The 27,460-nt window shown below is 45.6% G+C and overlaps 3 protein-coding genes across 9 annotated transcripts; 1 reads left to right on the forward strand and 2 right to left on the reverse strand.

The window, feature by feature from the left end:
* Positions 1–28: 28 nt before the first annotated feature.
* asb2a.1 (ankyrin repeat and SOCS box containing 2a, tandem duplicate 1) lies at positions 29–4,883 on the reverse strand. The gene is made up of 10 exons (XM_088286467.1): positions 4,628–4,883; positions 4,216–4,446; positions 3,701–3,811; positions 3,333–3,502; positions 2,668–2,823; positions 2,360–2,605; positions 2,124–2,295; positions 1,436–2,018; positions 1,099–1,252; positions 29–768 (listed from the first exon to the last, which is right to left on the reverse strand). The coding sequence occupies exons 2-10, from the start codon at positions 4,437–4,439 to the stop codon at positions 632–634; spliced, it is 1,953 nt and encodes a 650-aa protein (XP_088142593.1). The 5' UTR covers positions 4,440–4,446; positions 4,628–4,883; the 3' UTR covers positions 29–631.
* iyd (iodotyrosine deiodinase) lies at positions 415–27,365 on the forward strand. 7 transcript variants are annotated; one of them, XM_088286472.1, is made up of 8 exons: positions 5,051–5,090; positions 5,676–5,731; positions 6,416–6,536; positions 25,449–25,628; positions 25,999–26,196; positions 26,569–26,728; positions 26,809–26,965; positions 27,140–27,365. In XM_088286472.1, the coding sequence occupies exons 4-8, from the start codon at positions 25,451–25,453 to the stop codon at positions 27,320–27,322; spliced, it is 876 nt and encodes a 291-aa protein (XP_088142598.1). In that variant the 5' UTR covers positions 5,051–5,090; positions 5,676–5,731; positions 6,416–6,536; positions 25,449–25,450; the 3' UTR covers positions 27,323–27,365. The 7 variants fall into 7 exon arrangements, with proteins under 7 accessions (XP_088142600.1, XP_088142599.1, XP_088142598.1 ...); XM_088286474.1 differs by lacking the exons at positions 5,051–5,090; positions 5,676–5,731 and adding an exon at positions 415–790; XM_088286473.1 differs by lacking the exon at positions 5,676–5,731 and having other exon boundaries at positions 4,992–5,090.
* ppp1r14c (protein phosphatase 1, regulatory (inhibitor) subunit 14C) lies at positions 11,007–23,985 on the reverse strand. The gene is made up of 4 exons (XM_088286476.1): positions 23,545–23,985; positions 15,199–15,282; positions 14,485–14,517; positions 11,007–12,868 (listed from the first exon to the last, which is right to left on the reverse strand). Exons 1-4 carry the CDS (start codon positions 23,794–23,796, stop codon positions 12,794–12,796), a joined length of 444 nt encoding a protein of 147 aa, XP_088142602.1. The 5' UTR covers positions 23,797–23,985; the 3' UTR covers positions 11,007–12,793.
* Positions 27,366–27,460: the final 95 nt, after the last annotated feature.

A 27,460-nucleotide genomic window follows, 5' to 3' on the forward strand; every position in this document is an offset into this window, starting at 1 on the left:
CTGCAAAAAGTTTATATATTTTAGGTGGGAAGGCCGGAAATGAGAACGATGATGAAAAAGAACATCAAGCTCCCCAAACAGGAAGTTTGTGTTTGAAGAGGAATGTGTTTATTGTGATGACATCACTTCCTGTTTCTGACAACTCTCACGCGCAGTTGAGAGGACGTATCTTGTCTTCGTCGTCATTCAGGATGTCTAAATGAAAAAAACTACCCACTCCAATTGGCTGTCCCCGCTGAGATTAGCTGTTCTAGATTTTTTTTAATGAGAAAAACAGCACTCAGCAGTATAATATCATCATTTATAAAAACATGCAGCAAAGAAATAAATAATAACTGTTTTATATGTGCGCGCTTTGGCCACATGGGGGCAGCATAGGAGACACGAATTGAGTACTTTAGTGTCCAGCTATCCTGCTGAAAGCACATCATTACTTGATGCTAATTGTTAGCCCACCTGCCTATAGTGTCTGTTAGCATGAACAAGCTGCCAGCACGTGACGGCTATGACAAGCCGTCAATCATCTAGCTAACGATGGCGCGACTCCGCCTACTCCATCTTGTAGAAGTCTGGCGGCTTTGGCTGTGCGTTTCCGAGCGAATGCCAAAGCGAAGAGCTGCGCGCCGGCGGCTCACAAGTCCACAGAAGTTTCCTGGTGCTGCAAGAAGCGGATCAGACTTCCGGGAAGTGGCAATCTCTTCAAGCGATCCCGTCCAACCAGATGCACGATCTGGATGCGGCACAGCTGCAGCAGCCGCCGCGGCAACGCTGCGCACAGAACCAACAAAAGGTGACTTCAACTCTTCGCTGTTGCACATCGCGCTACACCGGACAAGATGTTTTCAGATTTAAACGGAATGGGTTAAGATATTGCAACATGATAAGTTTCACAAATGATTTAAATTACGTAACAAAAAAAAGCTTCAGGTATTTTTGGCAACTCCCATCTGAAGTCTTCTCGAAAACTTGATAGAAAACAAACTGACACTTTTGTATATTTCACACAACCTGAGCCTGGCCCCAACCAAACGAAAAGCGGCGTGGCCCGAGTCCAGGCGAGGCCATCTGACTTTTTTTTTTTTTGTTGGGGTGCCTCACCGGCTTTGTCTTTGATGATGCTCCAGTCGTCGTAGCTGTCCAAGTGCTCCATCAGTCGCGAGCAGAGTGTCACGTGACCCACGTAGTCTAGCAGCACGTCGATGATTGGCCCCGCCCACCGACTGATGCTGGGAGCTGAGATCATTTCGCAGAACTGGCGAGAAAGCGCAAATACGCTACTCACGTAATGAACAGACCGCCACGGACCACACACGTGTCAATTAATATAATAAAATCTACCATAACTAAAACTAATGCTAAATCTAAAAAGAACTAAACTAAAATGAAGCATTTTCAGGAAAAAAAAATTAAAAGCTAAAAATAGCCATTCAATCACCTGCACTCCCTGCGTTACGCCGCCAGCTGGCCGCTGTCCTTCAGGGTGTTCCAGGTGACCCGGGTGTGATCTTCTAGTTTGGAGCGGTGGGTGTGGGCCGTTGCCGTAGACGCACTGGAAGCAGGAGAGGGCGTCGCCGCCATTGTCCAGCAGGTACTTGAACATGGGGAGGTACTTCATGGAGAACATGAAGATGGCAGGGAAGGTGGTCGGGTGTGTGGGGATGCGGGCGTTGATGTCGGCGCCGTGTTGCACCAGCAGCGTGACGTTCTCAATGCAGCCCTGCCTGGCCGCCACAAGCAGCGGTCCGAACACGTCCAGGTTCGGATCGGCGCCGGCGTCCAGCAGCGCGCGAACGTTGTCCTCGTTGTAGTTGGCCACGGCCAAGTAGAGGGCCGTGCTCCGCCGGTCCTCATACAGCCTGGAGCGCTCTTCGCACAGCTGGGCGTTGACGTCAAAACCGGCCTGGATCAGAGTCTCCAGAACATCGTCGCGGTTATGCTCGGCGGCCACGTGGAGCGGACTGATGCCGGTGCGTCGGACTCTCGCCTTGCTGGTGGCCGGGATTAACATGGACACGATGCTAGGAAAAAAAACAGGAAGTTCTTTCCGTGACCTAAAAGTGTGGGGGCGGTGAGTCCAAACTGCAGCCCGGGGGTCATCCGTGGCCCGTCGCCGGCATGCTTACGTGTCGCTTCCTTTGCGAGTGGCGATGTGAAGCGGCAACAGTCCGGCTTTTCCCGTTATGTTGGCGTCTGCTTTCTGGGAAAGGAGGAACTCCACGATTTCAGCGTGGCCGTTCTTTGCGGCTTCGTGAAGAGCCGTCGCTCCGTCGGCGGCTTGACTGTTTATGTCTGCGCCTGGGGTCAGGGTCAAAGGGTAAAGCGGGGTCCGCGGTTTTTGCTGTCAGTTGCTCAGACTTACCGTGCTTGACCAGGAGACGTAGGGAAGCAACTTGTCCGCTCTGAGCTGCGGTGAACAGCGGCGTGATCCCGTAATTATCCACAGGGCTATGTTTGCCTCCGGCTTTCAGGAGCATCTGGCAAATCTCCACGTTGTTACGGCACGTGGCCTCGTGCAGTGCTGTCCAACCCTGGAAGCATTTTGTGTTGACCGCCGCTCCGTGATTGAGCAAGAGCGCCACCATCGCGGGGTTGTCCGTCTCGCAGGCTGCGGGGTAAGACGACAAACAACTCATTGAAGGGCGCGCAACTGGACGGCACTTTCTGTACCTTTGTATAGCGGAGTCTCGTGATCCCGGTTGGCCGCATCGGGGTCGGCGCCGTTCTCCAGCAGAAGTTGAGCGCATCGCTGATGACCGCTGCCGACCGCCACCAGCAGTGCCGTCTCTCCGTGCTCGGTGCGCTTGTTGACCATCCCGGGCTGGGCTGAGCGGAGTCACCACGAAAACAAACAAAATGTCTGTTCGCTGGCTAGCATGTTAGCTTGTAGTATTGTAAAACTTGTTTTTGGTTTTCTCCACAGCCCTCCTCTTAACTCATTTAATCCCGCAAATTTGTACTCGAGGAAACCCCTCAATTCCAGCGTTTTTTTCTGGATATTGAATGATTTTGCGAGGCCAACAGAATATTATGTTCTAATGCTATAAAAACACGGAGTTATGATACAAAAAGGCTAAGACGTATAAATACGTCTTTGGGAGGCAGCGACTACATTTTTGAAAATGTATATGTATGTCTTATGGATTGATTAATGTCAACCAATCAGCTCTTTCCGGCCGCTTGTGTCAAGTCCAAGTGTGCCTCGTTGTCTCGTCAGTCCGTTTGAATTTCGTTCCCTAGTTTCTTTCAAAAGGCCCGGGTCGGTTATGCTGCGTCACGGGTCAAATGTCACGTCATGTCGTGTCACCTGTCGCATGTGGCAGTGAGCGGGTTACCCGACAAGAGGACCCTGAGGCACGCCTCCTGGTCATAGCACACCGCCTGATGGATGGCGAGCCAGCCAGGCTTGCTGGGCAGCATCAGGTTGGTTCCGGAAGACGCTATTAGACCCTTCAGCCGGCTCACATCGCCCACACGGATCGCTTGGAACAGGGGCTCCTCCTCTCTGAGCGACACAGCAAGCAGATGCACACGTGACCTCTGACCTCCTTTGACCAATTCTGGATTAAGTGGCAAGGGTTAGAGCTCCAGCTCAGGAGAAGATTAAGGTTAGGGTGCAGGAGCAGGCGGAATCCTGAAGCTAGGGGTGGGGCTTAGGGGGCCTGGGTTAGGGTGCAGGGTTAGGGTACAGGAGCAAACGTACTCCTGAAGTTCTGGCGCGACTTGGACCAAAGTGCCGTCCCATTTGCAATAAGCCAACATCTTCTTCCCGGCGCCGCTGGTGAAACGGCTGACGGTGCCCTCAAAAGTTTTTCTGCAACTCACACACCAGACGAGAGCCAATCAGACCACGGAAGCCTGACTTATTCCGACTGCACTTTTGGCCACTAGCTGAGTGGAAGCCATCCAGGATGGAATTGCGCTCAAGCCGCCATGCACTTCTCATCAACAAATTATTGCAAATTTGCGGAAAAAACTGGATCCTAGTACCAACTACAGTGGTGCCTTGAGATACGAGTGCATTTCTGTACATTCATTGAGACATGTCAAGTCCTCTTAGCTCGTCAGTACGGCACTAACATTAGTTGTTCTTTGCAGAGGATAATAATTACATGTCTGCAAGTATTATATATTATTTATTTTATTGCCTGTCGACATGTTATTGGTATTATCGTGAGTGCAAGTTTGGAACTTGTATCCAGGAGGCTATATACGTACACGTCAAGGGACTTTTGTCGGGGCGGGTTTGGTGAGCTGTAGTGGGAGGGGCCTTGCGGGTCGGGTGCAACCGGTTGACCTTTGCTGAGGTCGGGTGGCCGCAGACGACATCGTTCCGCGTGGGCATCGTCCAGACTGCGGTGGATGGCGAGCTGCAGCAGTTCGTCTTCGGTCAGGTCGCCGTATGCGGAATAATCGTCCAGTCCCGCCGTGTCCGCCGCCATGATGCCGCTGAGACGAGGAAAGGACAAGCCGAGACGATGTTGCCACGTCGTCGAGACTTAAACGTCTTCTGACTGACCTTGTCAACTCATTTGGGCTCTCGCATGCCAAATAGGCCAAAGACTTTGTCAACTTTGACCATGTGACATGCACACACACACAAACAAATGAACAGAAGAAAAGTTCTCACCCAAGTTTCCCAGTTCCCAACGAGTCGTGTGTTGTCTGCAAGCTGCTACTTTCTTTTTTTAGCTGCCGCCTCTCATCTTTCACCACGTGACCTTTTACCCCTGGACACGTACGCCCACTTCAAGAGCACTTACTGGTCAACATTTAGTATGACAACTAACAACTCATCTCTTGAGGCACATTCTAACTCCAACAATGTGACTTTTTATAAAAAAAAATGATTTTTCATAAAAATGCTAATTTGTTGTCAGGACAAAAACATTCAACCACGTTTCAGAACTGTCACACAGAGGTTTGAATCTCACATTAGGACACTAGTTGTTATGTGCTCCCGAGTGAACGGCATTTTTCAAGATATCTACGCACTAAGGTCTCCCATGTGTTGAACGGCCATCCCTCCTCCATCCGCAAGGGGGCAGTGTTGTCTCCATTGAACTGGAACGAGCCGGCTTCCGTTTCCACAAGTATGTGTCCGACTGCCCGACTTGTTTTGTACACGCGAAACACATTTCTGAACGCACAAAACATGCCTTTTGACGCAGTATTTCACATTACGTACACGCAAAACACATTTTTGTTCGCGGTATTTGATATAACGCTCGCTGACGCAACCGTGGCATAAAGCTAACGCCATTCAAGGGTGAGGTAGAAAAACAAACATTTTTGGTCATTATTATTGCTATATTTGTAAAGCATTTTAAACATTTTAAGATTTTTTAATCTTAAAGATCCTCATGTCTACTCTTTAGTTAAAGTGTAAATAAATTCATGCAGAATTAAAATTGTACGTCTCAATTCGTTTATTAGCTTTTCTGCTGTTGAATTAATGTTAGCCAATAAAGCAAGTACATGAAGTTGTGCAGGAGGAGATAATTTGTGTTTGGCGATATCATGCACCCCACCGACACATTAATTGAAAAGTGTAATCCTGCATCTTGGCGATGAAATGCTGCCTCCAGGTTGCAATCCAATCTTTATGAGTTGCTTTATGAGGTGTGGATGGGGTTGGCCGAATGGTTAAATGAGCAAAGTGGTGGTTTTCCACAAAGGTCAATCATCTGCATTCTGGGCGTGGATGATAAAACACCACATCAAAGACAAAAAGGTAAGACGAGCTTGCGCGTTGAGTTTATTGGAAAGTTGCCTGCAGACTAGTTTTGTTTGTCATAAAATCGCCATTCGCTTAATAATATGTGTGCTGTGATTCTCCATCGTTGGACAATTTAAAATCTTTTTTATTTTGTTGCTTTCAGATATATAAAATATAATCACTCTCACAGCAACTATTATTGTTTTTTAATTGTTAAAAATAACTTCCAGCAGGGGGTGCTCTAGCCTTTGGTTTGCAGTCAATTCTACTGCTAAACACATGTTTAACGATTGTAAACAAAATAAGCTGATCATTTATTTCAGCCAGGTTATACATTACCCAAAACCATATTTGCGTTTGTTTCTGCCTGTGTATGTATATTCTTTTGTCATGGTTATATATTCTTTTCCCATATGATTGCCATAATATTGCCACCAATGAAACGGTATAAATTTGGCACTGGTGGTAATCAGCAAAAAACCCCCAAAAAAACCCCATCCATTTTCAATCGTATTGATATTTGTCATATATGAAGTTAAATTGAGCATGCTCATTAAAGCCGAGTAGTCGAGCATAAAAAAAAACAATAAAGGGATTTCTATTCTATTCTATTCTATAATTGAGTGAGGCTTTCGCGTTCCTGCCTAGCTGCCTAGCTGAATGTATGTTAATCTCTCATATCGATGCTCGACTCTGTAGGCTTACCCTCCTGTGAACCCGCCTGTGAGACAGCCACTGAAACCATGGCAACCAGCTGTTTTGCCAATTCCAGCCACGGAAAGCGGGGACGCTGACGCGGGGAGATGAATCTGGCCTGCAGGTACAAACGCCACGGTTGAAGGAAACTATGGAGCTCGGGCCTTGCGTAGCCCTCAGTTGAGCAGTGGGGCCTTGAAATTGTTACAGGAATAGAAATGCCATGAAATTTGTTCTAGCCTCACCCCAAAAAACAAAAATGTTTCTAATGTGTTTTTTAATAAGGAAAATACCTAAAAATATCTATTAATATCAAAACTAATCCGCAAGATTGTGGAACATGATTAATTCATTGCATCTCCTTTTGATGTTTGAAACTTTGCCACCGGGGGCAGTATAATTCCCTCATGCAGACAACAATCACAATGATTCGGTCTGAAATTAATCCATTCCAGTCCCCCCAAATCACCTAAATTCATTTTTTTACCAACATGTATTTTCTGATATTTGCATTGATATCAAAAGATGATTTAAGATGCGAGTGTTTTGTGTCATGACTTTAACTTGTAACTCAAAGCAGCGGCGTTGCAGGTGCGACTTGAGGTTTCATGAGGTGAATCTCAAGGTCGCACGTCTTGTTTTCACGTTTGTGATGAAAGATTCTGCGAATTGTCTCTAATTAGCTCCCGGGAGATCTGGTATTTTGGGACTCTTTCCCCCCCTTTGCCCAGACTCAAAGCTTTGATGGCTCGTCAATAAATTACAGAAGAATAGACATCACAGTATATATTGTATTCCTGCTGTTTGGGCATGAGGACATTGATATGTTTTGGGTTTATTTGACGGGGCGGCGGATGTCAAGCACGTCTGTTTTGGTGTGTTGAGTCTCTCTCTTTTAATACTCTGCACGGCTGAGGGAGCTGATTGATTTTGAGGCTTTTCAGAACCTCATCTGGTTCACGGCTTTGCACACTAGATGACTAGTTTGTTAATCAGGATCAACCAAGAAAGCACAAACAGCGAGTTTTCTTTTTTTTTTTTTAACATCTTGAAGGATCAGCTGCATTACTGTCTTGAGTCCCTTCATCAACATGAATATGGGTTGTAAAAATATATATGCAGGGTGGTGTGTTTAATTCTGCTCTTCTTCCCAAATGTAATTAGAATGGGTTCTCGAACTGTAACTTTCCCATTTGAATTTTTAGTCAATCATTCAAGTATGTTTTAAAGCCACACTATTAAGTTGTTTTTTCCTGAAAGAGGACCTTTTATAACTTACAGTTTTCCCGGTTTAAACCGTAGTACGACTATTCTTATTGACTCAAAAAGCTGCAATAATATTAGTCTTGTTTTCCTCATCGGACAAAAAAAAATATATGCTTGTAATTATGTTTTGCTCCACCGTTGCTGTTCAAATATTTTTTGCTTAAAGGGTTCCAAAATGGGTGCTAATCGTTAGCATGTCAGAGGTGAAAGCAAAAATTAAATAGATAAATCGTCCGAATGATGGCTCGTACCTAAAAAAAAGTCGAGGTCACTCGTATCTCAAGGCGCCACTGTAAATGTCAATTTTCAGAATGGGATCCAGTGCCGCATTTCCACTTAAATGACTTTGTTGCATGCTACTTTTTAATGCTATCTTTCATTTTAGTTTTTTTTTTTTTGGGGTTCTTTCAGGACTGACTTTTTTTTTTTTGTTCTTTCAGGACTGACTTTTTTTTTTTTTTTTTGTTCTTTCAGGACTGACTTTTTTTTTTTGTTCTTTCAGGACTGACTCATATGCCCTGTATCTCCCGCTATATCTTTTTTTTCCTCCCCCCCCGTTTATGCTCATGTCACCTTAACGGCAGCAGCAGACAGAACGTCCTCCATAGCAACAAAGCCACTTTCGCGAGCACTGTCGGTAAAAAGTGGCGGCAAATAATTGCTGCTCATTGTCGTTGTTTGTTTGCTCGGCGCAGACAAAGCCCGCCGTCGTGGATCTACGCGTTTCACCCAAAACAGATGGCGCGCGCTAGAATGATCTGAATTCACCCCCTGTCGATAGACTGATCCCCCAACCAGGACATAAGCGCACCCCTCTGTTGTCATCGAAATGGGCCTGGTCACATTTCTACACGCTGTGTGCTATCTGCCGAGAGGACCAATCACCTCGGAGATAAAAACAAGCAGTTGGTACACAAACAAGCCAGAAGGCATATGGCAGCGTGACCCGAGTAAATAAATGCAATTTATTCTTAAATCCCCGCTATTAATCCCGCTGATGCTCGCTTTCTACAAAGTGTTTGTTACTGCGGTGTTTATTCTTTATCATCCGACGTGTTCGATTTGCGGAGTTGTATATGCCGCCCACTCCCGACATAAACCGTCGTGCATTACCAATAGTGTGACAAATATCAGGAGCATAACAACCACATGGGCTGCTTGTTTATGTCACAAATTGTATCAATGGCTCATTTTGTTGGAAACACGATATGGTGTCATTTTAATTGTAACTCCTGGTGTGTGAGACATGACCACCGGGGGGCAGTGTTTGGTTCAAGTGGCTCTGTAATCTGTATTAATATTATTCTTTATTCTTACACCAAAAGGATAAGACATGCCTGGGAGATTTGTTGCATTGTCTGTCTACATGGATGACTGCACCATTTGTGTTCCAGAGTAATTACAGTCGCTGTCCATTAGCCCCACGTGCTGCTTGTTGTGAGTCGAATTACGTCACTGCCACACATACAGGGATTATAATCACATTTTTGGGGGACTTTTAAAGCAACACAAATGTCTAAACTATGAAAAAAAAAAAACCTCACAAGGCAAGTCACTCGTATCTCAAGGTAGTAGTAGAAGTGTTCATCATTGGCAAGAAAGTCCGTGCAATGTAGCACACGCTGTCTGTCGCCTACATATTTCATGCTTCAAGTGCAGCGCTTGTAACATTTATGTCCGGCGCGCTGGAAAGGTGAATGGACTCGCTGTAGTGAAATTAAAGAGATTGCAGACTGCAGAGTCACACGCACACTCGTGCACGTGTATGTTAATGTATTTATAAAGTCACGAAAGGGGGATGCTTGGTGGATAAAGTTGTACGGGAGAAATAAAATATTTACGTAGCATAGTAACGGGTCGTGTTGTCGCAGCGAGTAGAAGCTTTAATGTGGGAAACAATTTACCGTACGATGCAAGAGGAAAATAATGATTAAAAAAAAAGAGTAATTAAATTACAGTTTTGGCAAATGGCAAAAAAATCCTCCCAAAAAATCCGTTCATGTTAACGTTACGGTCCCTCTAAATCATATCTGAACACAAACGGTGCATCAACACATCTAGACAGACAAAAATCGGCCAATCTTACAAAATGACTTGTAATTCTGCAAATAGTACGATACTGCCCCCGGTGGCCAGGTTGCGCAGAAGGAGCCAGGATGAATTCATCAGAATGCACCAACTGTTTTCACATTCGATGTAATGATTCTTGTGTTGCGCTGACGTAGAGACAAGTGGAATCAGTCTTCCGCTCGGAAAGGAAGCGGCGACACGCTGGAGATGCTTTCTCTCATGTCTCTCTTCAGCAGCCAGGACATCCGTGGTGTCGCTGTGTCTTTTTCAATTCTCCATCACCCCCCCCCCCCCTTTCCTGCTTTCCTCCTTTTCATCGCTGTGAGGTATGATGGATCGCTGAATCCAGCGGGGAGAGTGGGATGGCAGAACATATGGGGGGAGAGAATGGAAAAGGAATGGTGAGGGGGAGGGGGAGGCAGAAAATGTACAGTCGGAATGTTTCACAAAGGGGGTCTGCCATGCTGCCGTTTTGAAGGCAAACAAATCGCATTTCCCCCCCTTTTCCTATCGCTTAGGATTTCCTCGGAAATGACTTGAGGATGCTGCTGGTGTGAGATGTGCTGGTGTGCAGTCAGCTGACTAAAAAAAAAACATGCTGAAAGGGAGAAGCAAGGGTACGGGGGATGAGGGGGGGGGGTTAGAGGGGGTGTCTCCCATCCTTAGCAATTCTGCTCACATTCACCTTGCAGTCCCAATTATTCACGTCAGCGTGCACGAGCGTTCCCTGCCGGCCAGCCCCAGCTGTGAAAAAGTGGGTCACGGGATTTAAAGGCGCACGCTCAGCTTCTCTCGCACCCCCCCACCCCCACCCCCACCTCCCCGGATCTTGACTCGCAGCATCCGTGCGACTCCCGCAGTGCCAACCGCAAGGCTGTTTGCGAATGTGTGTCAATGTGCGTCTGAATCCAAAGACATCCATTGGAAGTGACGTCCTATTCTTTCACCCCCCCCCCCATGTGGGCGGTGACGCCTTCGAGAGCGATATTTTACCTAGCAACAGCGTACAGTAGGGCACTAGGCTAGTCATATGGGGCGAGACTGGCAGCAGAGAAAGGTTACTCATGCACAGAGTGAGCAATTAAGTCATACTCTGGTGAACGCGACACAATCAGACGGGGGGGGGCTGGCCTACTAAATTTCCACCCGAGACACAACCTTTTTATCCACCCCAAAAAAATAATTAAATCAAAATAAAAAATGACATATGGTTTCTTAAAACAACGCAGTCGTCTGCATTTTTATTATCAGCAAAAAAAAAAAAACAGACCACACACACCTTACACGTTACAATTTTTTTTTTTTAAAAACAAGATCGCTTATTGTAGATGTACAGAAGAACGAAAAATAGCAGCTGAAAAAAAAATTGTAGTCTTACTAAAAGGTATAAAAAGGAATGTGTTTTATGAAATAAAAACCTCTGGGCCAACAAATGTCCCCGCTCGGCCTGACTCACCCTCCCCACATGCTACTTAAAAAATACATGCAAAGCTTCCTATATGGACTTTTTTAAAATACTCCCTCATAAATTATAAAATATTAGCCTATCGCCCCGGAACTGCTTCTCAGTCGAGGAAAATTCGTAATAGGACCTCAGCACGAAAGCCGTTTGCGTCACACTCAGCCGCAAATGGCGTCCACCCAACAACGCCATCACACAGTGAAAAAGCTTCATCTTCATTTTTTTATTTATTTTTTTACTTTTATTTTTTTTAATGTATTCCTTGTTTTTAATACAGCCACTACCTGGGAAGGACATTAAAAACAGCACCATATTTTTCTTTTCACAAGTTCTCCTGGATTCTCTCCGACGTGTTTCGTCACGTCGATTCTAAATCAAAATCCTATCAAGTTAAGAAGCTAAGATAAATGTTTTGTGATTATAAGTTGCTTATATCGATACTCGGTCAGTGTTTATTTATTGTTGTTCGCATGCAAGACGGGTACTTTGTGTTCTAAAGAAGAAAAAAATAAATAAATCAACCGTCGCCCTGTTTGTGTATCTTTGGCAGCTAAGGGAGATTTTTTTTTTGTCACATTTTGTCTATCGCGATTTTATTCATGACTGAATGTTAGTTTGCGGAAGGAAATTAATTAATTAATTGGAACGCAACATCAACACAACAAAATGTCCCCTTTCACATTTTGAATATCTTAAAAAAAAAAATGACCGTACCTGCCTGATGATTCTTAGCCCCGCGCTCTGCCCGTTTGACATTTCTAATTTACATTTGGCAAGTGTAAACATTTCAAGTTGTCCACAGATTTACCATATTTGCCTCCAGGTCATCCGTATGGTGAAAGGTGGGAAATAGTCACGACGAAAATCCTGAAAGACCTTAAAAGGCAAGCCCTCATCACTAAAAAAAAAAAAAAAAAAGAGTTTTTGCTGTGTCGTATTTAAATAGATATGTGTTTAAAAAAAAAAAAATGGGTGAAACATGAGCAAAAGGCCGTCAATCATCAGGTTTGTAGTCGGGAACTACAATACCCATCATGCCTTGCGGTGGTGAATGGCAACATCCTCACATAAAATCCCCTCATTCATTCTATGTACTGAATTAAAAAAACTTGTTTACATGATACAAGCAAGAATAAGTTAGAGTGTGAGGATTAAAAACAGGAAACGTTCACATGAACAATAAAATGGCAAAAAAAAAAACACCTCAGTAAAAAAACAAAACAAAAACGGTGAAGCACTGTGTTTACATCGTGCTACAGCTAATTTCACAGCAAATGCAGTACAGACTTAGCTCCTCCCCTTTTGTCGTCGTCGTTGAGATTTTCCATCTCTATGGCTGTCGGGGGCTTGAAACGAGCAAATGTGAAGAGTAGGCGGCGCCGTTCGCTACGTACCCTTTTAACAGTCCTGTAATGTTTATACTATCCTCGACATTGTGTGTGTGTGTGTGTGTGTGGTGAGCTCGTGCTACGCGTGGGCGATTGCAGAAGTGATGCGGCTTATGTTCGGGTGAGTTACTGAAGTGTCGCGGTGGGGCGTTGGAAAAGCTGCGTGGAGATGAGGCCGTGTCAAGGTCCCCGACATTATAGACCCTTCTTCGATGGAGCGCTGAGCTTCCTCATTCCTCTTATCCTGCCCAGCAACTCGCGGACAAAATCCTAGGAGAGCAGAAGACAGAGGGCGAGAGGGAGAGGAAATTATAATTAGAAAGCAGCACTCATTCACGCGCACGCTTTCACAAATGGATGACAGATTTATTGTCTGCCTGTTTTAGTCAAATGACTCTGCAGGAAAAATATGCGGAGCATATTCATCACAACCCTCAATTATATTTCCGTTTTTTTTTTTGTTTTTTTTTTTTTGGATTGTTGTATATTTATGGCCTAGAAGTGTTTATCATACAAGATTTTCTGATACGAATTCACTACGGAGGCTTGCACTAGAACAAATTGTAACCGTGTCAAATGATTTGGATCTAACATAGAGCCTTGTGGAACACCGCCAATCTCTTTTTACACGGGTTCCTCAGTTTATGACACTTAATCGTAAATAATCTCCAAAAATGGGAATCTGCTGTCATCCGACACTGGCGCAGAAGTAGAGTCATCATTTCCGGAATTTTTTTTTGTTTTTTTTGTTTATGCCGTTCACTGTCCTCAAAATGTCGTCCGGCAGTATGACGTGATTGAATTATTTTATTTTTTTCAGACCTTTCAGAATCAACACAGGCCAGCTATCCTTCGCACGATTGTTGTTGTTTTCCTTCACTTTGAGTGACAGCTGAGGCTTTGCGGCATGATCCCGGCGTCACGGTGAAGCCTACCAAAGTAATTGAAGCCGAGTGAAAATTATCCACGCTTGCAATTAATGACCACTTGCAGATGTGTCGGTCGAGCCTTTTACCAAACAAAAAAAAGATGCGTGCAATAATTGAGGAAGTAAAAGACAAGCAGGCATGTGAAGCTGAGCGCAAAGGACGACGTGGTGGAATATAATCCGCCTCGCTCGCCGTATCAAGGTGACACTCGGGCTCATGACCTCATTTATGACGTCTCTGGGACTTTAACGCCCTATTTGCCTGCCCTCCTTCTTTATGTTCAATTCTATATTCTGTCCCGACAAGCTGCTGTCATTCAGCGTTGCAGTCTATCGCTCGGGTAGCAAAAAGGGAGGGGCTATTTTTTGAGGGGTTAGCTAAATTCCGTAAAATAATCTGATAAGCATAAAAAGCAGAAAGCAAGATGTTGTTTTAGAACACCATTAGTAGGATTATGCAAAATTACATAAATGATTTCCACGAGACTGAAAAATCCAAAGAGAAAGAACTGTTGCAGTCCACTTGCATTGGGGTCAAGTATAGTAAATGATAAAATGATGTCTTTTAGCGAGCTGTCAACGCAGGCGACAAGCGACCTTGCGACGGTTGCCGGCTGACCTAATGCCACATACTTAAAAGACGCACGACCGTATGCCGGTGACAGATGGGAATTCCCGGCTGTATGGCCAAAAGATAATATGATTGGCCCTGCCGGACCTTTTAATCGCTATCGTGGCTTATGTACACACTTTCACATTCAAGTAGTCAATTTACACGCAGACGTCATTCATGCGTGTGTGTGTGTGTGTGGCTCGCGTTGACCACAGACTTCCTGGATATGACGCTTGAATGCACATATAGGCCACGTGGGGATCAATAATGTCACGCCACCCACATTTGCAGTCGGTCGCTGATAATGAGCGTTTTCCTGTACGGACACGTGAAAGGCGCACTCACCTCTGTTGGCTTGTAACAGTCTATTAACGACTCCTGCGTGTGGGAAAAGAAGAACGTTGTTAAGGGATGAAATGTAACACGAAAAAAAGACGCCATGAAGAAGGGAGGTAATGTCAAGACCAGGGGTGTGCAAACTTTCGGATTGGCGGGCCACAATGGGTTTGAAAATTTGACAGAGGGGCCGGACCAAGGAGGAGATGGATGGAGTGGTAACCTCACCTCATCGGTGAAAAAAAAAAAAAACATTTAATTTGAAGTGAAAGTGAACAAAAGCATTACAAAAATATTTATGTCTTTGAAAAACCACAACAAGGTTTATTCATTTTATTTTTGTCAAGTTCGGCGGGCCGGATCAAAACGTTTAACGGGTCGCATGTGGCCCCCGGGCCGTAGTTTGCCCACCCTTGATGAAGACAGTTTCAGATATTATAAGTACAGAGAACTAAAAGTTGGAGGAACTTAAGATGGCATGTGTAGTATCCGTAATTTCAACTGTGTGAAAAGTTCAATTTTATATTATGTGGAGGAGAAATCTTTAGCAATAAAAAATAAATTTTTGAGGGTCTAAACATGAACAAAAACTCGGATTTAATAAACTTGCCTAACACAAGTACAAAAAAAAAAAAAAAAGGAGTCTCTAGCGCCCCCTACCGAGGTTTCCTTTTATTTTGAATTGTAATAGCTTTTATCTAAAAACAAAAAAATGCAGCGTACCTGCAGTTTGACGGCTCTCTCGTCGTCACTGTTCACCTCCAAAAGGTCGTCAATGTCGATCTCCACCTCGGGCATCTCCTCCTCCTGCGCAAAATCATCGCAAAATCATTCTCAATATTCAAATTGGTTTGTGTGTTTTGGTTGAAAGATCGGCGTCCAATCATCAGATAATTGCGTGCTTTATGGCTTCGGTTGAGTTTCTGGCAAATGCGAGCGGCATCTCATGTCCCGGCTGACTTTTCGCTTGTGTTTTAGCCCCTCGCCGTTGTTGCTATTCAAACTCGTGGAGAGCGAGGATGGAGGGACGCCATTTTTCTATTTCGGCTCTCATCTTTAAAGCTCAGCCTCTGTGATTCGCCTCACAAATTGCTCCCGTTTATCGTCGAACTTTTGATGTTCCAAGGTAGGCAACGACCCTAATAATTCTGAGATTTGTTTGTGCTGCGTGGCCACTATAGAGCGCATCGTTGTTGGCCGTGAGTACACGCTTAAGAGAGAGAATGTGGAAGAGCCAGGAAAATTATCTTAAAATACATTTAAAAAAAAATAAGCGCCATAAAATAAAATGCGGCATAACGGACGAGTGGTTCGCTCACTCTGGACTGGCATTTAGAGTGCCTCGTTGTGAGCATATCAAGCATAGAAAGAGTGGAAAGAGAGGAGGGGGGATTTTTTTTTTAGTTAGAAATGACAGCAAGCATGTGATCGGGACTTCGTGCTGGCGTGGTCGCGTTAGAGTGCCTCGTAGAAAATCCCCGTGACCTGCTCAGTGGCTATATCTCAATCCGTCGTCCGTCATCTGTCGCGATTTTCAAGCCTCGTTTTCGATTCAAATTTGCCCGCAATATTCTTCAATGTGATGTATCAAATTTTCAAAAGACATTTTATCCTCACTTGACAGGGTTTTTTTTTTTTTCCCCAACTCTAAGTTTAACCCCGCCTCCCCCTTCCCTCTCATTACTTTATCCGTTAAGAGGCGTTTTAAAGCATCTCGTGCTTTCCCTCCCTCGAGCACTTTCAACGAAATAGCCCGCCATCTTATTAGCATGACGACTGCGCAGGCTTACATGCAGAAAAAAAACCCCCCAAAAAACACGATGAGCCGTTTTAAACTGAGTGGGGATAGAGTGTTAATTCATGCATATACTTCATCACATATTTAGAGAGTCAGAACTTAATCCGCCGAATTAAGAGAAACTATTAAAAAAAAAAAAAAAAGAAGCTCAATCAAACTGTCCGTCAGTGTTGTGGTGAGATGATTGCGCTTGTCAGCGGGCAGCCTGTCACCCTCCGTGGCAGCGATTGGCGACAAGTGGGGCAGGCAGTCATTCGCCGTGTGTGGAAGGCTGGCTACTGCAGGCCTTTGCCAATAACACACACACACACACACACGCGGCGAGTGCTGCCAGCAGTCTTCTGCAGAGCGATGTCGACTGCGGGGGCTTTGCGTGCCAGTCCAGCTCGACAGAAAGTATGTCGTCCTTTGCAGCCACCGGAATGGAAATCAGCATGTAGATAAACAGCGGCGCCCGATTAGGAGCCTCAAATAGATGAGGTCACGCCACCTTGCGAGGGAAATGATTTTCCGTCTTGTCACCAGCGAAGGCGGCCCGGCTTGAAACGTATTCACGAAATCTCATGTAAAATGGATGATTTATTGGCAGTGTGACGACAAAATGAGCGCGGGCTTTGTTGTCGGAATAATTCCGGGAGAACAAACTGCACCAGAATTTGCTTGCAAGGGACGGAGACTTTTTTTTTTTTTTTTTTTTAAATCAGCTTCCACCTTTTCATTTCTGATCACCAGGGTTTCAAGATGCTTGCATTCACGCTTGTCCAAATAAGCCGCACAATCGTTTCCTCACAAGCAGACTGAAAGCAACTGAGCGATTGTCGCCATTCAGCAGATCCCTTTCACGCCGTTGTCGACCGATGCCGCTTCTTCTCACTTGACCTGCTGACAAATCCAACAAAGCCTGAGAACTACTTTGTTTTCATTTGAGCTCAAGCACGAAAAAGGTGTCAGGTCAAGGAAAGAAGCAGAAACTGGTTGTAAACAAACAGAATTACCATCGTGCTTGTGAAGGGCGTTGACCCGAGTAAGGCGAGAAGCGCTTATTGAATGAATGAAGTTGTGCGCGCGCAAACCGAGAACACCCGGCTGGCGCGTTTGCCGAGCGTGTGTCAGACTTGTTTTCACCGACAGCTGAGCAGCCGGCAGCCGTTTGTCTGCTTCGTCCGCTTTGAGGTGACGGAATGCTAATGCGAGCGGCCCGACCCGGTGACTCATAAACTCGATTCAGACTGATTTAAACACTCAAACTTGTCACGTTGGTGTTCATAGCGAAGCGCTGGGAATAAAGCCTGACCTGCATACAAATAAATCTTGCAGTGGAAAAAAAATACTTTGGTTTTGGGAAGACACGCTTCCAAGTATGCGTTCCAATTTAGCTCGGAATGGTAGAGTAAAACCCCCTACCGAGCCTGTTTTTCTGACAGTGGGTGTGTGGGTGGAATTGGCTTTAGCTGCTTTTATATCATATGTAAATAGTCTGACATAATGACGGCAAACACCGCGGCGGAACAATTGAGAACAATCCACGACAGTTTTTGAACAACAATCGGGTGGCACGCTGAAGGGTGTCAAAGGATGGTACGATATAGATCGGTTGGTTTGGTTTTTGTTCGTGGAAATTAGGGCTGGGTTTGAAGAATCGATATATATCGGTTTTAATCGATTTACCTTTTCATAGCCCGATATCGATTCATAAAACCGTAAGTAGCGTATCAAAACAAAATGGCGGAAGCAGTGAAGTCGGCGCCCACAAGCATGCAGGCAGACGTATTTATTGTTTGGATCAAGTCATGTTAAATAAAATGTACAAGATTAATTTAACCGCATTAGCTTCGATTCTTAACGTAAATATTCCGATTTTTACGAATGCACCGAGTTACGGCAATAAGTTTTAACTAATTGAAGCATTGGTTCTCATGAGAATGCCTTCCATGCCAAAGCAAAATTGGTACTGCGTGAAATCCTTGATGGAATCGAAAATCAATCGAGGTGAATCGAAAATCGAATTGAGACCCATGTGAATGGAGTAAAATCTATTTTGAAAATTTGAATCGATACCCGGCTCGAGTGGAAATACACAAAAAACAAAACATACCTTAGCTTTTCGCCTGCTAGCTTAAGGCTAATGCTAACGTTAGCATCCAGCGCATGTGGCTGGCTTATAACCCCCGTAATGAATAAGGCAAAAGGCAAGTTTTGTGTCACGCTTGAGAGGAACGCCACTTAAGGGGGAAACGTCGGATTGACGGACTCCGGGACGGGCCCGGATAAGTGGGTCACTTATGAGGAAGAGAAGGATTGCGCAACAGAGAAAAGCTTCCAGCTTAGCTATCTTCGATGTCGCACCAAAGCGTCGGGGAGCTCAAGGTGGGATGAATTCATCCTCGGAGACTGACTCCCACGTGGGGGAGTTGGCCGAGGATGCGAGCGAGACCAAGGTGAACCCGGGATGAAATCGCGAGACCTCTTCTGAAGGCTTGTCAAAGAGCGGGACTGCTAATAAGTCATGGACCCGTGTCCCTCCACCCCCTCGCTCGCTTCCGGCGTTACTCTTTGCACGAAGCATGCAGCGTGAATGAATTTCCTGGATAAAGTTGGAGCCGGCTGCGGCAAGAAATCTTTCCCACGCTGATTCAGCTCGACTCCAGAGGACACCTTACATCACACGCGCTCGCAAAGGAGGACTACAAAGAACTAAAAGGCCCGCCGAGGAGAACTTTTATGCATATTAGTCATAAAACCCAAATTGATTTGTCCTCTTACCACCCTTCGAAAGGTGATTTAGACTTCCGCCTATTCTTTGGAGGCTTTGCAAATCGGCCATCCAGCGATGTACACACTTGTGATGCCCTCGCAAGTGGGCAAGGAGAGCTACAATCCACTTTTCGGCTAACACAAAACGAGAATGTCGGCCACAACTCACACCCAGGCGCAATCGAACCGGATAAACTTCCTCTTGCTCCTGCTGCCACTAGCTAGGCCTTGCCCTCTTTCAGGCACGCATCCAAAACACAGATACTACAGTAATTACACTTAACTCATTCACTGCCAGCCCAGGTAAAATGAAAGTACGTCTATATCCGTCAATGGTAGCGAATGAGTTAATGAAACCAGTCCGATGCAACGCGCTGCTATTTTTCTTCGTGACCAAAAAAAACCCTCGACAATGCAAAGTGTGTTTGCCAACTGCCAAACAAAACGTGAGGGCACACTTTTGTTTCGTGCTCTGCGACTTATGTGGCGAGCGATTGTTATCGCTGTTTGTTTTTCGACAGCACAATTTTTCAGGCGAGCATTTCGAACGAACACACAAGAAAGTGTGAACTCCTTATTTCGTTCCGCCTTTTTCTGTTCTTTAATAATCAGCATTGACGACAACGACTCACTGCGACGCTGTCCCTCCTTCCGGCGAACTCGGCGTTATGAATGACCGACTGTGTTTTCGAGCATCAACAACGAGCCAGTGTTTGGACACAGCAGGCTGCAGTTGATAGACCGAGCCGGCCCCCCCTTTTGGACAATAAGCGCAATGACGACGCGGCGGTTTGGGGGATGAGGAGGAGGAGGATGTCGTCTACGTTTAAAAACGTCGGGCACATGCTAAGAAAAATGACGACCATTGACAGAATTTCTTCTTCTCGCACCTCAGTTGCGCTTTTTCATATTTGAGGCGTCTGTTGCGTGCTCGGAACGGTTTTGACAGCCGTTGGCTATCCGCCCGCGAAAAGGCATGGTTGCCAGCAGCCTCTTGAATTGTTTAGTGACAGATGCACGTGTCAGCAGGTTCCACGTGAAACGTGGCAACGCACGCTGACACGCTTCTTGGAACGCAATCAGATGCGAGCTATTCAAATAACAGCGCGATAAAGATTTGCCTCCCAGCCACAAACAATAACCTTCCCCGTCCGTGTCCGATCCATAAACAGAATCAAGGTCATTCGCGACGCCCGTCCGATCGACCGGTGGAACTCGTCTGTCAGCCTCGCTCCAATTATTTCACGCTTGAGTCAAGTGGACGATAACGTGTGAAATATTACGAGGTCCGGTTGAGCCGTGAAATATAATTCGGCGAAGTCATCCCAGTGTTCTCGGGCTCGCATTGCCGACGTCGCAGCTCATCTGTTTCCTGGCTTTGGTCCGAGGACAAGACAAAAAAAAATAAAATCGTGAAAAAATGTCCTCTTGAATTCCACATTAAGATATTTCAATTTCTTAACTCATTTACTGCCATTGACGGATAAAGACGTCAAAGATCCATATTTTTTACTCGGCTGGTAGTGAATGAATAGGAAGTTGACCTGGACTATTTTCCTCCTCATCTCTCAATGACCTGATCCAGATCGGATTTAAAAATCCAATTTGCCCCTTGAGCAAAAAAAGTTTGAAACTGGCATAAGAAGCGCATTCATCGACAATCATGCGTGATGCCGTGTCTCCAGGCAATACTCTCGCATACCCTCTCATGTATTTTTTCTACTCTAGATATCATTATCTATCTCCTGTAGCAGCCCCCCCCCACGCCTTCCACCCCCCACCCCTCGTTTCTCCTGTGACCTTGTCGATAGTCCCCCCCCACCCCACCCACCCAGTGCTCGCCTTTCCCGGTTTTTCTTTCTTTTGCTCGAGGAAAGGCCGACAAACGGCGTGTTATGTGAAACTCATGCGGTCACAGAGGACGAGCAAAACGCCGCAATTGAAGCCAATTCGTTAGAAAGGCTCGATAGGCCAAGAGCATCACCTTCGGCGTTGTGGGGGAGTTGTGTTTGGATGGAATTTTACAGATACAGATATTACAACGGAATCATATCAATGAGGGGAAATGTCTTGAATCGAATCCAAACTGCCGCCTCGATTCTAAAACATCATCCCCAAAAGAACAGGTGAGCCCTCCTCCAATCGGAGTGCGTGCGCCCGTGACTGAGCCTCATCGAGCGAAGCTCTATTGACGGCAAGCCATGAAAAAGTAGGACACGCAGTCGTCTGTACGGTTACCCGTGCATTTCTGACTCTCACTTGCTCACGGGGCCGCCATCGATTTTTGTCAAAGCGTCTTCACATCCAGGCAGGTTTGGCTCTTCGGCGCCACAGTGAAAAGAATTACACTTTTTTATTTATTTTTTTAGCTACATCAATTCAATAGACAGTGCTGCTCCTTCTGCAGTGCCCGCTGTGGCCTCCTGGGGGCAGTGTATATATATATATATATATATATATTTTTTTTTTTTTTTTTTTTTTTAATTAGTCATTCTTGGCAGAGGATAAAGAACTTAACTGTTAGCGTTAGCATTAAGATTGCATACTGATTAAGCTAAGCTATGTGGTTGCTTTAAATACTTGTTTAATTGTCGTTTTATTGTTGAGTTTGACCGTAAGCTAACGAGGCGTGGCAACTAATCGGCAATTAAAAAGGAAGGCAGAATGGTTGTGTTTGTCGCAGGTCTTGTATTAAATGTCTTTGTGGACCTAATGCTTTGGTGAAGCGAGACCGTTTTCTGGAATCCTCACAACACACACACATGCAAATATCCTGACTAATTTAAGACCCAATACTGAGGCGCTAATGAATGTGGTTGCAGTGCGACTTCCTCTTCACAACCATGTGACCAAACGTCAGCACTATTTGTGTGCGTGTGTGTGCGTGACGCGTTAAAAGCCCACCTGTTCAAACAAGGCCGTCATCTCGCATGTCGGTGTCACTGAAGGGGGAGGGGTGGTTGCCCAACGTGCCAAAGCCAGCCAAGTCCCCACCGAAGGCCCGGACGCCAAATACACGTCCTGCCTCTGAATCTGAACTTGTCATTTAATTAAAACTGCAGCGCGTCGACCTCGACCGAGGCTCTAATCCTAATTTGAATCAGCGCCAACCGCCACACCACCCATGGCTGATTTTTGTCATTATTAAGAGTCATGCATTATTCAGACGGAAATTAAGGAAAATGTCAGCGAAAAAAGGGTACAAGGCAAGTCAAGCAAGTGAGGGGGGGACTTTCATCCGACGCTTATACCCGTCGGGAAATCAAAGGCGGGGGGCTAAAGATAGAAGCGAGGAATTCAAATCTCAGGTGAAATACAAACCCTGACGGCAGACGGATGCCGCGTGACCGCGAGACGCCCGGCCGATGTCAGCGCTTTGCTCGGAGGACCCCGTCGCCACGTGCGGCAAACTTCGTACGGGGAAATGCGAGACCACGACCGTGTGTGTGTGTGTGGGCGTGTGTGTGTGTGTGTGTGTGCATATGCGTGTCAGTGTGTTGGGTGCCAGCAGAGGCCATTGGCTGACGAGGAGACGGGTCACAGCATTAGCACATCCGTAACCCACTGCCCTTCTTTTCCTCGTTTCCAACGGCGACAACTAACCCCCCCCCCACTACCAGATCTACCCCCCCTCATCTCCCTCTTTGCTCAACTCTCGCAGCATGTGGCACCTCACACACACACACACACACACACACGTAAATAGATACGTAAAGTCAACCCTCCTGCTTGTTTCCGCCATCAAAAGGATTGGTTGAAAATATGACGGCCGTGCTCGTATTCTCCACTCGGGAGGACAAAGGGACTCGCACACAAAGAACGCTATCACTGACAGATAGATAGATCATCGTTGCGTAATTATAAACACCCCACAGTTTTGCCTTCTGCTAGTGAAAAAAAATGCAGAACGCAATAAGCCTTTGACAAAATTAGCATCGATGACCCATGTGCATGAATTCTTTATCCTCTGCAGAAAACTACTTGGCTGTTTTTTTGGACTCGACCACTTTTTTTTTTTTTTTTTTACTTGATCCTCCGATTCTTACTTTTTTTAAGGCAATTAGACATGCTAATTGTCGCTATTTGCTGACAGGCTGGGTCCCTATCTCACTCCTTAAGGCGCAGCACAATGTCCATCGAATTAAAGCAAAACAAAATGCTGTAAAAGCTGCTAAAAAAAAAAATAGTGTTGAATTGAATACATTTTGTCCTCAAGTGGTTGCACGAAATAAAAGCATCTGGTTGCATATTCACATTTTAAGTCGGAGTATTCTACTAATAAAATGTATCTTGATTAAGAGTATTTTATAATATTAATAATAATATAATAATTTAAATGTAATTCTGCTTTTCATATCGACATGACTTTTGGTAGAAGTTAATGCAACTAACTTAATATTGACAACTGATTAAATGATTAAGTCAAACGCAGTGAGGAACCTCTCGAATCCCATTTTAAATAAAAAAAAATGGTGTGCAAAAAAAAAAAAAAAAAAGAAAAGCTGTTTCAGGCTGACCTCGCAGTCGTAGAGTTCGCTGAGCTGCTCGATGATCCACTCCTCGAGCACGAGCCGCTTCCTGAGCTCCTTCCGGTCGTATTTGACTGTCACTTTGCCCTGCCGCTTCTGCACCGGGTCGTCCGAACCGACGCCGACGCCGAGCGGGGCCGAGCCGGCGCAGCCCACGCCGGGCGCGGCCTGGAAGAAGACGCGGCCGGCGGCGGCGGCGGGCAGCGGAGGTGCGCTCGTCTCGGTGCTGGCGGCCGACATGGCTCTCGTCTCGTCTGGTCTCGACTGGCAGCTGTTCGTGGGCGAGGCGTCGAGCCGGGCTGCAGCAGAATGTGGAGTGGACGTGGGTTTTTTTTTTTGAACAGCTGCTATTTAAAGCGCAGACGGTCCGAGGGGGCGGGGCTTGTGCCGCCAGAAATTGATATTCTAATCAAATCAAGGCATGCGAGAAATAAGTCGTCAGTCAATCGTAGTCCATCGCAAGTGATTACCTTTGTAAATGCGCTCGATTATTCGACAGTTCTTGTATTTGATGTCGTTACATCATGCAGGTGTACCTAATGAAGTGTCTGTATTTGTGCGTGTGGTTTCTTCAGAATTGCTTGTCTGATTGTAGTTTTTCCAAGTCTAGGCGTTGCAGACATTTTTTTAATATCAATAAATTATTTGGTGGACGACTGGACAGCACGATGGCCTCAGAGTGCAGCGGTCGTAGGTTCGATTCCGGCTCCCTCCTTCCTGTGTGGAGTTTTCTCCCCGTGCCTGCGGGGGTTTCCTCCCACATTCCAAAAACATGCATGGCAGGTTAATTTGACACTCTAAATTGCCACTAGATATGAGTGTGAGCGCGCATGGTTGTTTGTCAGTGTGTGCCCTGCGATTGGCTTGCAACCAGTTCAGGGTGTATCCCGCCTACTGCCCGAAAATAGCTGGGATAGGCTCCAGCCACCCCCCCCCCCGCGACCCTTGCGAGGGCAAGTGGTACAGATAATGGATGGATAAATCATTCATACTAATCACAACGATTAAACTACAACTGCACGGAGATACAAATGTTGAGACAATGGCGCCATCTTGTGGCCGATTGAAAGAACACAAGTCAGATTAGTGTATTCACGTCGTTTTTTTGCGTGATATTGTTTAACATGGACTAGTAAGAGTCTCCTCCTACAAAAATGATGAAATTTTTCTCCTATTCTGACTTCATTCTCGTAGTACAGTGGCACCTTGACTCATGAGTTTAATTTGTTGAATGGCCATGTTCATAACTAAAATTACGTTATTAATAGCCTCTTACAAATAAATGGTGACGGCGTTCATTTGTTCCACCTCTCCCAAAAAACACCACACACAAAACCTTTATGGCGATGTGACTGAGTATGCTGTGATAGCGTTCCCTAGTGGCCAAATTATGAACACCAGGGGGAGTCACAATGGATTCACCAATGCGCTTCAATTTTTTAATTCTTACATTATTACCGTATGAATTAATTTAATCAATCAAAAAACAAACAGTATTGCTTTGAGTGCTTTGTTCCTTATTAAAAATACATTGCAAATTCAAAGAGTGAAGTCAAATTTTTGCTTGAAAGACCAGCAAGTCAAGTGTTTTTTTTATGTGCTTATTTATTTTATTTTTTTGGGTATTTATTAATTTTGCCAAAAGAAGTTGCATAATGTCACAATGTGACCTGTTTCCGGGTTGGAGAATAACTTGTAAACTTTAGACTGTAGGGTCAATTCCGGCTTGAAGGGGGAAAAAAAAAAACACCGCAAAAAACAACTTGTGTCCACATTCCTGAGCACGTCCCCGAGCTGATTGGATGTTTCCGACTCACTTCCCACGTTGCTGTGACGTCAATTGAGCAGAAGTTTCTTTGTGGACAGCCACGTGTGTCGTCTCCTCTGTTCAGTCATGCTGGCAATGTCCGTCCTCACGCCGGTCCTGGCGCTGGTGCTGTGCCTGGTGATGGGTTTTCTGGCGGTGAGGAGTCGTCGAACGGAGACCACTGCCGGCCCTCTCGGGGGACAAACCAGACCGTGGGTGGACCAGGACCTACAGGACGACAGTGAACAAAACGCAAAAGAAGATGGTAAGAGCTTCACACATACGGTGTCTCATATAAGTAAACTCATTTTATAGCAGTCGGTCTCGTGGAAAAGCACATTTCCTCACATGTTTCAAAAATCACTGTGTTGCCGTGAACAAAGGATCCTGCAAAAAAACTGGTGGCGTTCCACAAGGCTCAATACTCATTCCACTGACTTTTTACAATGTATAGCACCGCCTTACTGTTCTGAAGTTCTCGGTTTGACTCACTCCGTCCTGTGTGAAACATGTAAATTGGCGCACGTGTAAGTCAACGGGTCGCTATGATTGTCATCAAGGACGTTTCTTGAAGTGACCCCATTGCTGATCAATCACCGGCAAGTTTTTCGCTTTTCTCGCTCAATGTGTTCCAGAGGAAGGAAAGAGGGTGGACTGGAAGGAGCAGGAAGATGTTGCACATGTGCCTTACTCACCTGAGCGTCACCCCGAGGAGCAGATGCTGCCCAGATCTCAGAGCTTCTACGCGATGATGAACCAGCGCAGGTCGGTCCGCTTCATCAGCCCCGAACCCGTGCCACGCGAAGTCATCGATAACGTCATACGTACCGCAGGTACGTGCACGTGCAGGACAGTACACCAAACGTGAAATAGAGCTATGTGGAACTCTGCTTTGATAAGTGCTGGCAGGGGATGAGTTAAGAACCTCCCTTCACTTTAATATCGTTCTTTGGCCACAAGAGGGCGCTAAAGCAAGATTTTTGCAAAATTGAGCATGAATGGTGCAAATAGTTGGAGGAAAACGTTGCGGTTCTGACACGATTATCCTCGATACAACTTGGCCCATGGATCATTTGATGGGTCTGAACTCAAACGGAGCCATTTTGTAATTTCAATCTGAATTTTTTTTTTCAATTATTGCATTTATTGGAAAAAAAACAAAAAAAAAGAATGATCCACATGATCCTTTCAACTGACCTGGACAGGTACTGCACCTAGCGGCGCGCACACCGAACCTTGGACCTTCGTGGTGGTCTCCGACCCGGACACCAAGCACCACATCCGCCTGATCATAGAAGAAGAAGAAGAGATCAACTACCGGCAGAGGATGGGCGACAAGTGGGTCAACGACTTGGCTCCAATCAGGTGAGCAACCGCGCCATCGTTTACGCGAATCAGTCCTACACGAGTCGTCCTCTGAGTCCATTGCAATTTGTTTGGCGTAGGACTAACTGGATCAAGGAATACTTGGACGTCGCCCCGTACCTCATCCTCATCTTTAAACAGACGTACGGAATCCTGCCAAACAACAAGAAGAAGACACACTACTACAATGAGATCAGCGTGTCCATCGCCTGCGGCATCCTTCTGGCCGCACTGCAGGTGAAATAACACAGAGCCACCATTTTATATTTCATACGGCACTGCTGGTTAGTCTGTTTTCATTTTACCTAGCAACAACTGGCCAAGTACAAAAATAAAGTAACTTTTTTTATTTCTCAAGAAAAAAAAGAAAATTTACGTAATGACTCTCATACGTCATCTGTCCGTTTTCAGAACGTGGGTCTGGTCACCGTGACGTCGACACCGCTCAACTGCGGCCCAAAGCTCAGGCTGCTGCTCAAGCGACCGGCCAATGAGAAGCTGCTCATGCTGCTTCCCGTCGGCTACGCTAGCAAAGACGCCACCGTGCCCGATCTCAAGCGCAAACCACTGCAGGACATCCTGGTGCACGTATGAGGGACAAAATGGCAAAACGGAATTAAAGATTTTGGAACGGAAATGTCGACTCTGATTTTGAGTACTGAGTATTGAGCCTTGTGGAATGCCGCCACTTTTTTGTTCTTGGTTTATGATGACTATCCATACAGACGCAAG

Source organism: Idiotropiscis lumnitzeri, chromosome 21 (assembly GCF_059441095.1).
Source record: "Idiotropiscis lumnitzeri isolate Australia: NSW breed Sydney's pygmy pipehorse chromosome 21, RoL_Ilum_1.0, whole genome shotgun sequence".
Taxonomy (NCBI): domain Eukaryota; kingdom Metazoa; phylum Chordata; class Actinopteri; order Syngnathiformes; family Syngnathidae; genus Idiotropiscis; species Idiotropiscis lumnitzeri.

Bases quoted from the DNA above. Each gene is read 5' to 3' on its own strand.
- asb2a.1 (XM_088286467.1), bottom strand. From the start codon at position 4,439: ATGGCGGCGGACACGGCGGGACTGGACGATTATTCCGCATACGGCGAC. The intron at 1,253-1,435 runs GTGATTGAATGG...CTTTCTCGCCAG, and splicing joins GCGTAACGCAGGGAGTGCAG to TTCTGCGAAATGATCTCAGC. The intron at 769-1,098 runs GTGAGGCACCCC...TTCTGTGCGCAG, and splicing joins CATCATCAAAGACAAAGCCG to CGTTGCCGCGGCGGCTGCTG.
- ppp1r14c (XM_088286476.1), bottom strand. From the start codon at position 23,796: ATGTCGGCCGCCAGCACCGAGACGAGCGCACCTCCGCTGCCCGCCGCC. The intron at 15,283-23,544 runs GTCAGCCTGAAA...GATTTTGCGCAG, and splicing joins GCGAACTCTACGACTGCGAG to GAGGAGGAGATGCCCGAGGT. The intron at 12,869-14,484 runs GTGAGTGCGCCT...CTGCTCTCCTAG, and splicing joins ACTGTTACAAGCCAACAGAG to GATTTTGTCCGCGAGTTGCT.
- iyd (XM_088286469.1), top strand. The intron at 25,629-25,998 runs GTAAGAGCTTCA...AATGTGTTCCAG, and splicing joins ACAAAACGCAAAAGAAGATG to AGGAAGGAAAGAGGGTGGAC. The intron at 26,966-27,139 runs GTGAAATAACAC...GTCCGTTTTCAG, and splicing joins TCCTTCTGGCCGCACTGCAG to AACGTGGGTCTGGTCACCGT.